General features: G+C 56.6%; 2 protein-coding genes across 2 annotated transcripts in view; one reads left to right on the plus strand and one right to left on the minus strand.

Annotated features, from left to right (window-relative positions):
• The window catches only part of Chaf1a (chromatin assembly factor 1, subunit A (p150)), a 29,815-nt gene extending 24,009 nt beyond the window's left edge, over positions 1 to 5,806 (plus strand). The window contains exons 12-15 of the mRNA XM_013022874.1: positions 336 to 591; positions 1,187 to 1,644; positions 5,030 to 5,123; positions 5,360 to 5,806. Coding sequence (XP_012878328.1) covers positions 336 to 591; positions 1,187 to 1,644; positions 5,030 to 5,123; positions 5,360 to 5,460 — 909 coding nt within the window. The 3' untranslated portion in view covers positions 5,461 to 5,806. The remainder of the gene's footprint in view (positions 1 to 335; positions 592 to 1,186; positions 1,645 to 5,029; positions 5,124 to 5,359) is intronic.
• Positions 5,807 to 8,351: 2,545 nt separating this feature from the next.
• Positions 8,352 to 9,714, minus strand: part of Ubxn6 (UBX domain protein 6) — a 7,348-nt gene continuing 5,985 nt past the window's right edge. The window contains exons 7-8 of the mRNA XM_013022647.1: positions 9,594 to 9,713; positions 8,352 to 8,868 (exon numbers count right to left, since the gene is read on the minus strand). Of these exons, the coding sequence (XP_012878101.1) occupies positions 8,740 to 8,868; positions 9,594 to 9,713 (249 nt within the window). The 3' untranslated portion in view covers positions 8,352 to 8,739. The remainder of the gene's footprint in view (positions 8,869 to 9,593; position 9,714) is intronic.

Below are 9,714 nucleotides of genomic sequence, written 5' to 3' on the forward strand. Positions count from 1 at the left end.
TAAGCAAAAAGAAAAAAGCCGGAAGTGGCGCTGTGGCTCAAGTGGTAGAGCGCTAGCCTTGAGCTGAAGAGCTGAGGGACAGCGCCCAGGCCCAGAGGTAAGGCCCCATGAGTGACCAAAAAAAAAAAAAAAAGTCGTGGGGTCAGATTTAAAGGTCACAATGTCCTGCTGTGCCCTAGATGGCCCGTGCTTGAAGAGTGGTCTCAAGGTGGCCTTGCTCGGTGGGGTGCATTAGCCAGAGAGGCAGGAAGGGGCTTGAATGGAAATACCTGGTCAGGTGCACACCAGACTGTCTAGAAATGGGGACGCCGGACAACCTTGTCTGCCACCTGCAGGAGTGTGCCGACCCGGAGAACCACAAGGTGCGGCAGAAGCTGAAGGCCAAGGAGTGGGACGAGTACCTGGCCAAGGGCAAGCGGTTCCGTGTCCTGCAGCCCGTCAAGGTGGGCTGCGTGTGGGCCACTGACAGCGCTTGCGCGAGCGCTGAGCTGAAGCTGCTGCAACAATTCACGGTGTGCCTGCTGGACACCGCGCCCCCCGAGGAAGAGCGGACGCCCCAGGCTTCCAAGCGAGAGAAGAGAGACCAGCAGAGTGAGTCAGGCCTCAGGTGTCTGGGGTGGATGGGCAGGCTCACCTGAGCTGACACGCACGGCCACAGCACTGAGGGTAGGTCCTGCAAATCCCACTCCCGGGCTGGTTTCATATCCTGAGGATGGAACCCAGGGCCTTGGCTGTACTGATAAGCATGGCTACTGCCACTGAGCTGCACCCCAGTCTTAGGAGACAAGGTCTTGTTCTGCAGCCCACCTGGCCTCAGACTTGGATCCTCCCACCCTGGAGTGTTGGGGTGACCGGCCTCACCATACCCACTCTTAGTGTGGTCTTGTTCCTGGTCATTTTCACCACCAACCAGACCCCAACAGAGTGCTTGCTACAGTGAGGGGGTGACACCTCCCTGCCTCACCTCTCAGCTTTCTGAGTGCCCGGCAGCTGGTGGCTGAGCAAGAGCCCACGGCAGCTGAGGTCCCTGTGGCAGCTCAACAGTGCTGGCCTGGGGAGCCTGCTGGGCACACATGGCCCTGGCTTATCTACTGCCTAAACCTGGCTGTGTGACCCCACAGCCTCCAGGCTGTGGGCATGTTTTCCCAAGTGTCTCAAGTCCTCCCTGTTCCCCCTGTCCCGCCAGTCCTGGCCCAGCTGCTCCCGCTGCTGCACGGCAACGTAAACGGGAGCAAAGTGATCATCCGGGAGTTCCAGGAGCACTGCCGCCGCGGCCTGCTGAGTCCCGGGAGCGCCCCCAGTCCCCCCAGCCCCACCTCCTCCCGCCCTCCGAGCCCCAGCTCCACCGAGGAGGCCGCCGCTGTGCCCTCCAAAGCCCGGCTCAAGCGGCTCATCTCCGAGAACTCGGTGTACGAGAAGAGGCCGGACTTCAGGATGTGCTGGTACGTCCACGCACAGGTGCTGAAGAGCTTCGACCAGGAGCACCTGCCCGTGCCCTGTCAGTGGAGCTACGTCACCATGGAGCCTGCGGCGTCCCGGGAGGACACTGGCAGCGTCCCGGGCCCGCCCGTGACGCTGAAGCGGAAGTCCGCGGGCAGCATGTGCATCACGCAGTTCATGAAGAAGCGCAGGCATGATGGCCAGGTGAGCCGCCAGGGCGCCTCCACAGAGCGCACACACCCGCCCTACAGCCATCTGAGGTTGAGAAGCAGCACCCACGCAGGTCCTGCCCAGTCACGTGCGCTTCCACCAGTTAGGGCTCGCTCTTGGGGCACAGCTGCATGGTGACCGGCCCTCCGGTGGCCCTGCGGGGCGACTCATGCTTGCTGTCCCTTAGCACAGTCAGTGGCGGGGTCCCCGTCTGTGTAGGAAGCGTGTGCACGGGACACCCGAGCGATCACGGCACAGGAGAGGCGCTCAGAGGACGCACCTCTGCTCACCGTGGCCCGGCTCTGCAGGGGGGCAAGCTGCACATGCCTCTCCCCACAGGAGTGTGGATAGCAGGCTGTGTGCCGTGTTTACTTGGCAAGAGTAGAATAAAGTGCTCCGAGACATGGTGAAGAAATAGTTGCACGGAGGTGCCTGGCACCTTGCTGCTGCCCATGGCACATGGGTTAGGCACCATGAGCCTCCCTGCCACCGGATTTGGAGGAAACCTCTCAGGCTTGGTGTCATGAGGCTGCCTCAGCACCTCTGGCCTGTGCACACAGTGTCCCCTAACTTAAGAACCTTGTTAGCCAGATGCCAGGGTCTCACGCCAGTAATCCTAGCTACTTAGGAGACTAAGATCTGAGGATTGCGGCTCAAAGCCAGCCCAGGCAGGAAAGTCCATGAGACTCTTAACTCTAATGAACCACCAGAAAACCGTTAGTGGTGCTGTGGCTCAAAAGGACCTCCTCATTAGCATTTCCCCAATCTTAGACTGTGTCCAGCTGTTGCCTGGGTAGGGCTAAGCTAGGGGCCACTCAAAGTCATGACTGTGCTTAGCATTCAAGCAGGGTGTCGCCTTTGCACCCTCAGGCTTGCCCTGGGGCAGGCGCCACTTGTTGGAAGTGATCTAGAGACCCCCTCTCCTCCCAGGGTGCAGTGAGTGCTGGTAGGGACTGTGAGGTGCTTTCCACCTCTTCCAACCTCCAGGGAAGGAAATTCTGCCACTGCTAGAACAAGTCACCAGCTGGCCTGTGAGGAGTCCAGGCTCGGGGGACAGGGACATGAGGGGTCTCAGATGGGCTTCACAGGGCCCTCGGATGGGCACAGTAGCGCACAGGGCCTAAGTGAAAGCCACACGGTGCCCGCCCAGCTTGGGGCTCATCTTTGCCCTGGGGCTGCCACCTACTTTGTAAAAAGACCCAGCACAGGATTCTGTGCAGAGAAACAAAGCCAGACACTGCACGGGCAGCACCGCCACATGGTCCTCGGATGTCCCAGGAGACATCTGTGTCCTGTGCCTTCCTGGGGACCCTGGTCTGAGAATGCCACGTACACCGGCGCTGCCCGCTGTGTAGCCTCTGTCCTCCGCTAGGCGTCCACAGAGATTGTCTCGTGTGCATGTTTGTGGGCTGAGCTTCCTCCATTTCTATGTTTTCCTTTACCTCTCAGTCCAGCTTCCAGCCCTGAGGTGCCTCCAGTGATCCAGTGACACACACAGGACCTCAAGGGGCAGAGTACCTGACTAGCAAGTGCAAGACCCCAAGTTCCAGCCCCAGTACCTTGCAAAAAAAGAAAAGGAAAAGGGCAGGCCAGTATAGTGGCAGGCATCTGTGGTCCCAGCCTTCTAGAGGCAAAAGGATTACAGGAGCGTAGGACTTCTGAAGCCAGCCCTGGTAACAGACCTTATGTCAAAAACAAAGGAAGACAACACTAGACATTAGTTCCATTGCTTTCTTGACCACAGTGTTTGTACTTGGGCAGGGCCAGTGGTGATGGGGAAGTGACAGTTACAGCCTGTGACTTCAACACAGGGTGCGTTCTGCATAAGCGTGCACTGAACCCGGTGCCCAGTGGAGGCAGGATGGTGATTTTCCTCCATCAGAGGAAAATGTCCACTTCCACCAGCTCTTCCTGCGGATACCACAGCAGCTCTTAGGTCTGCCTTGGCCCCTCCAGAATTAGTGGCTGATGGGCACAATGAGACGCTGTGGGCATTGTCCTGGAGGTAGGTGCCTGGAAAAAGGGGGCACCACCTTTTCCCAAGGCAGGGTTGCCTCTACCCAGAGCCGATGTGGGACCGCCCCCTGAGCGTTGACAGGCCACTGGCAGAGGAAGCCTGCCTGAGAGGCCGGGAAGCCTGTCATTTGTTGGCTATTGCTGATTTTGTTCTTTGTGTTTGTTGTTTGGTGGTACTGGGACTTTAACTCAAGTCCTTGTGCTTTGCCACTTGAACCATGCCCCCAGTCCTATTCGTCTTAGTTGTTTTTCAGCTAGGGTCTTACACGTGTGCCTAGTCTGGCCTGGACTGTGCACAGTCTTCCTGCTCAGGCTTCCGACATAACAGGCATGAGAGGAGAGTCACCAGACCCAGTTTTGATTGGTTGAAATGGCTGAGATGTTTGTTTTTACCCTGGCTAGCTTCAAATCTCACAGGATTCCAGTGTCTCAGCCTCCCAACGAGCTAAGATTCCAGGCACTCACCACAAGGATCCCCCTCTTAGGCAAACATTTGTGTGGAAGAACTTTAAAAGTGGTCTGAGACCCAGGTGCCCATGACTCACACCTGTAATCCCTGGCTATTCAGGAGGCTGAGACCTGAGGGTCATGGTTCAAAGCCAGCCTGGGCAAGAAAGTGCATGAGACTCTTATCTCCAATTGGCCAGAAAAAGCTGGAAGTGGAGCTCTGGATCGAGTGGTAGAGCACCTGTCTTGAGCACAAAAGTTAGGAACAACCCCCACAGTTCAAGTTCCAGGATGAGCAAAAAAAAATGGTCTGAGAGAAAGCTGCCCTCTAGAGTAAGCCTAGCTCTGTCCTTGGATGGTCCTTGCTATGGACTGGTTGCAGAAGCACCGTGATTTCCCTCCTGCCCTGCCACGGATGCATCCCGTCCTTGCTGGGACAGAGGCCGATAATCAGAACTCTGAGACCTCTGCAGTTGCCCAGTGGCACCCCAGGCACAGCTGGTCTGGCCGGAGATCTGGGCAGCAAGATGGGCCTCTAGGGGCTTGCAAAAAGCAGGTGCTGAGAAGGTGTTTCATCAGTTCCTCTTCAAGCAGAAACCCAGAACTGTTTCTTTGGAGTTCAAAGATTTCGTCTCCTCCTTACCTAGCCTCCAGTTTTGTCCCAGCAACAAGTCCTCAGGTGGTTTTCGTAGTGAGGTGGACAGTGGTAAAGGGGAGTTCTGCAAGGTGGGAGTATGGCTCGTTTTTTTAGGGGACTCCCCCCACCTCCAGGCTTTCCCTGGCCATAGGGCTCACGTATGGAGACTGAGCCGTCAAATTGGGTTGAACTGGGTTTTTTGCCCTGTGTGCAAGAGGGAGAGGAGGCCCCAGCAGGGGTCCGCCCCTTCCTGTGACGGTCTGTGGTTTCTCTGTGCAGGCAGGAGCTGGGGACATGGATGGGTTCCAGGCAGACACGGAGGAGGAGGAGGAAGAGGACAGCGACTGCATGATAGTGGACATCCCCGATGTTGGTAAGGAGGGCAGAGCCGCAGGTACAGAGGGATCACGAGCCGGGCAGAAGGAATTCAGGGGCCCAGCCATGGGCACACCCATCAGCTGGTCACCAGAGAGGAGTCAGGGCCGGTGAGTGGGCCCCAGTACCTCCCCCCTCCCACCAGATGCACCCCCAAGAAGGTTCTTCCCCGGGGCGGGGGACCTAACTTGAGGGATACAGCTGCGCAAAGACCCTCCTCTCTGCCTCCCTCAGAAGCCCAGCAGCCGTGCAGAGTCACTTCTGGAGCTGAGGGCACCGTGGGGCTGGGCACTGGTGAGAGCCTGCTGCCCGCAAACCCGCTCGGCGCCTCCTGAGGGCCCAGCACCGTTGGGTGCCCCCACCGCTGACCGGATACTTGAACTTTCTACTTGGACTCCTGTAAAGAGCACTTTGTCCTGCTTCGCTGGCCTCACCGAGGCCTGGAGAGTTTTTATATAGGATGCTTGATTCCTTTCCTTTAGACACGTGTAAAAATTTCCCAGAAAAGCTGCATATAATCTGTCCTTTAATAAAGCATTATTGCAAGGTGGTGACTCCTCCCGGCCGCCTGCTGCCCCCCCACCCCTAGGTGCTGGGGTCAAACGCCTGTAAATGAATTGAAGCAACAGGGATGCTGGGGCCTGGAGGCCAGTGCCTGGACTGATATGGAAGTGTATAAACTTATTCTCTAGCCTTGAACTGTCTTGTGTCAGATGCATCATTTCTTTGGTGAGTGTGTCTAGCTGCGGCCCAGTATGGTCTGGTCTGGGAAAGCGTTGCCCCAGGTGTGTAGTCCTTAATTCCTCAGCTTCCCCGGCTGCCCTGGCACAGGTGCTTCTGCCGCTCAGTCAAGTGTGTGTTCCTGAGTTCACTCATCCTCCTCCCCCCAACTCTTTGTACATGCCTGGGCGCTGCCCTGAGCTTTTTTGCTCAAGGCTGGTGCTTTCCCACTTGAGCCACAGCTCCGCTTCCAACTTTTTGCTGGTTCATTGGTGATAAGAGTCTCATGGAACCAGGCCTGGTGACTTACACCTGTAACCCTAGCTACTCAGGAGGCTGAGGTCTGAGGATCAGGGTTCAGAGCCAGCCAGGGCAGGAAAGTCCGTCCATGAGACTCTTATCTCCAGAAAACTGGAAGTGACACTGGCTCAAATGTTAGAGCAATTAGCCTTAAGCTGACAGTGCTAGCCTTGAGCTAAGGGACAGCGCCCAGGCCCAGAGTTCCAAGCCCCACAACCAATTTTTTTTTTCTTTTTTTGGGGGGGAGGGTCTGGTTGCTCAAGGCTAGCGCTCTACCATTTGAGCCACAGCACCACTTCTGGCTTTTTTCTTTTTGCTTATGTGGTGCTGAGGAATTGAACCCAGGGCCTCAGGCATGCAAGGCAAGTGCTCTACCACTGAGCCACCTTCCCAGCCCACCAATTTTTTTTTTTTTAAGCCTATGGACTTAACTGCCTGGGTTGGCTTTTAACCATGTTGCTCATGATCCTCAGATCTCAGCCTCTTGAGTAGCTAGGGTTCTAGCTGTGCACCACTAGTACCTGACCCCCATCTCTTTTCCTACAGCCTACCACCCTAGTTCCAGATGGGGTCCAGTTCAAGCCCCACAACCGAAAAAACAAACATCAACCAGATGGGGTCCAGCCAGGCCCTTCTACTGGGGAATAGGGACACATGCAGTCCTTAGACCATATTACTAGGGCACCTGGCAACTTGGAATCCTGGGAACAGGTAGGCAGGTGGAAGACAGGCCAGGGTGAAGATACCCAGGTACGCTTGTGCAGTTCAGCGCAGTGCTGACAAAGCTGCTAGTGGCCACAGAGGGAACTAATAGTGACACATTTTTGCTTATTTCTCACTAAGAAATGAAGGACCTTAAAACTTGAAGGCTTCATGGTCTGGGAAGGTGGCTCGGTGGTAGAGTGCTTGCCTTGCATGCATGAGGCCCTGGGTTTGATTCCTCAGCACCACGTAAGCAGAAAAGGCCAGAAGTGCTGTGGCTCAAGTGGTAGAGCACTCACCTTGAGCTGAGGGACACTCCCAGGCCAAATTCAGGCCCCACAACCGACCAAAAAAATAAACTTTTAGTCTGTCAGAGGTGGCAGTGGTCAGAGGGCCAGCAACCACAGCCCCCTCACGGGCTGGCATGAAGGGTTTGAGCCAGGTGGCTCAGATACCACCTTGAGTCAGCCTGGAGTGGGAATGGGCTCTATATGGACAGATCAAGTCACTGTGGCCTCCGGACACACACTCTCAGCCCTAGGCATCTAGCCTCCCGTGTCCAGTAGAACAAGCCAGAAGTGGTGCAGATTTATCTCACAGTTAGAGGCCCAAGGCCCAACACCAGCCTCCCTGCTGCAGGGGTGGGGGTTCCAGGGAGATTCCATGCTGGCCAGTCCCATCCCTTGACTCCTGGACCTAGCCTCTCTATCCCAGTGCACTTTCTCCCAGTCTGTTTCAGCCTCCTACGAGGATCCTGTGAGAAGGATGGGTCTTGAATAGTTCAGGATGATCCCAGCTCTGGGCCTGTCACTTGATCCCATGTGCTCTAAAGACCCTTCTGACACAGGAGGGACAGTCAGGTCCTGAGAATTTTGGCCATGTGTGAACAAATGGGAGCCTCAGGCCACAGGTGTGGCCTGGATGTGGTGTTGCCCACAGTTCAAGAGGTAGAACCTCTAAGGCACAGCCCTTAGGGAGATGATAACTAGGTCATTACCCTCAAAAGAGATTCAGGAGTTGGTGGCTCAAGCTGTTATCGGAGCTGCTCAGGAGGCGGAGGTAGCCAGCCTGTCCATAGGAAGCCATCACCAACTAACCAGTAAAATGCTAGACAGGAGCTGTGGCTCAAGTGGTAGAGCACCAGCATGAGCAAGCATGCTGAGAGGGAGTGGGCCCTGGTACTGACAAGGGCGTGCGCCCAGATAGTTGTGAAGAACATGTTGTTGCGAAGGAGCTGGCCCTGCCCCTCCACTGGTTTCCTCTCACCTTGTGACCCTGGCCTCTCCCAGGCCCCCGCATCATGTCATCTACCACCCAAACAGCTACACAATCATACTTCAGCCAGCCTTGGCCATCTTGTTACAGCAACGTAAAACAGCACCCTCTCAGGGCTGGGCATTGTGGGTACAGGTATCTTCTCCATTTCTGGGGCTATGGCCTGGCCAGACACAAGCCCCTGAGAGTAGGGAGCCGTGTCTAGGGCCCCAACAAAACACCAGGAAGCTATAGTTAAATATCCTATTTTATTTAGGTTCATAATTTAGAAATTACACATCTATGTGCTGCCTCTGTCCACAGCTTGCGGGCCCTGTCCTCAAACCTCAGATCTGCTAGACCCAGGGAGAGGCCCACCTAGGAGTACCCTAGGCTCCACAGGACAGTGGCTGGGGAGGCCTTAGATGCAGTGCTGTCCCTAGTGGGCTCCAGTGCATGTCAGTAGCACCCCTGCTTGGGACGAAGTCTCTGGAATGGGCCCCTTACACAGCAACACAGCCAGCCAGCACCCTCGTATGGCCAGGGGCTCTGGGGCAAGGCGGCAGGGCAGCTCCAGGGAGGGACGGATGGGGAGAGCATGAAACAGAGCCGCAGGCCGAGCCAACCCTGCTTTTATTTCAGGAGAGCTTCTCCATGGCCTCCAGGAGCTCCGGTTTCAGCACCGAGGAGTCCAGCTCTGTCCCTGCAGCCCTGATGTCCTCCAGCACAGCAGCATCCCACGCGAAAGTCAGGAGAGCAGAGGGCACCTACAGTGGGACATCAAAGGTCACCTTGTCTCCGTGGGACCTCACAACAGGACAGTCAAGTGGAGCTGGCCACTCCTACAGCAGACTCCTCTGAAGGGGAACCTGGGCTCAGAGACTTGAACCCAGCCAAAGCCACTGGATGCAAACAACGTCAGGTTCCCACATCTGCCCACACTGTCCGGCCTGTGGCCTCCCACGAGGTCCCTGTGTCTTAACTCAATCTCATTCCAAGACTCAGAAGACCTCCACCCTGCCCAGCGCCCGTGGCTCACGCCTGCAATCCTAGCTACTCAGGTGGCTGAGATCTGAGGATCATGGTTCAAAGCCAGCTTGGGGGGGGGGAGGGGGAATCTGTGAGACTCTAGATTGCCAATGAACCACCAGAAAACCAGAGGTGGCGCTGTGGCTCAAGTGGTAGAGTGGTAGCCTTGAGCTGAAGGGCTGAGGGGCAGTGCCCAGGCCAGAGTTCAAGCCCCACGATAGACAAAAAAAAAAGACCTCCCCCCCCCTTTAAGAAAGGAAGGCAGCTGAGCCACCAGGAAGTTACAAAGTCATTCAAGGTCATGCTAGTCATAAGGTAGACCCTGCTCCTAGGCCCTGTCCCACATCAAGACAGATCCTGGCAGCAGGGGCCCACAGGGAGCCCCGGCCCCGCCTTCCTCCCCCCCCCCCCGCGGCTTCAGGCCCCGCCCAGGGGCGGGACCCAGGGCGGGGACCTGACTCTCCAGCCCGCACTCTTTGAAGGCCGGGGTCTCTTCCTCCACCAACTTGTGCCCCCCGGATGCCAGCAGCTCAAAAGGCAGCCAGTCGCTCTGCAGGGACTCGCGCACGAACTGGTACAGCGCC

This window comes from Dipodomys ordii, unplaced genomic scaffold (genome assembly GCF_000151885.1).
Source record: "Dipodomys ordii isolate 6190 unplaced genomic scaffold, Dord_2.0 Scaffold64, whole genome shotgun sequence".
NCBI classification, from domain to species: domain Eukaryota; kingdom Metazoa; phylum Chordata; class Mammalia; order Rodentia; family Heteromyidae; genus Dipodomys; species Dipodomys ordii.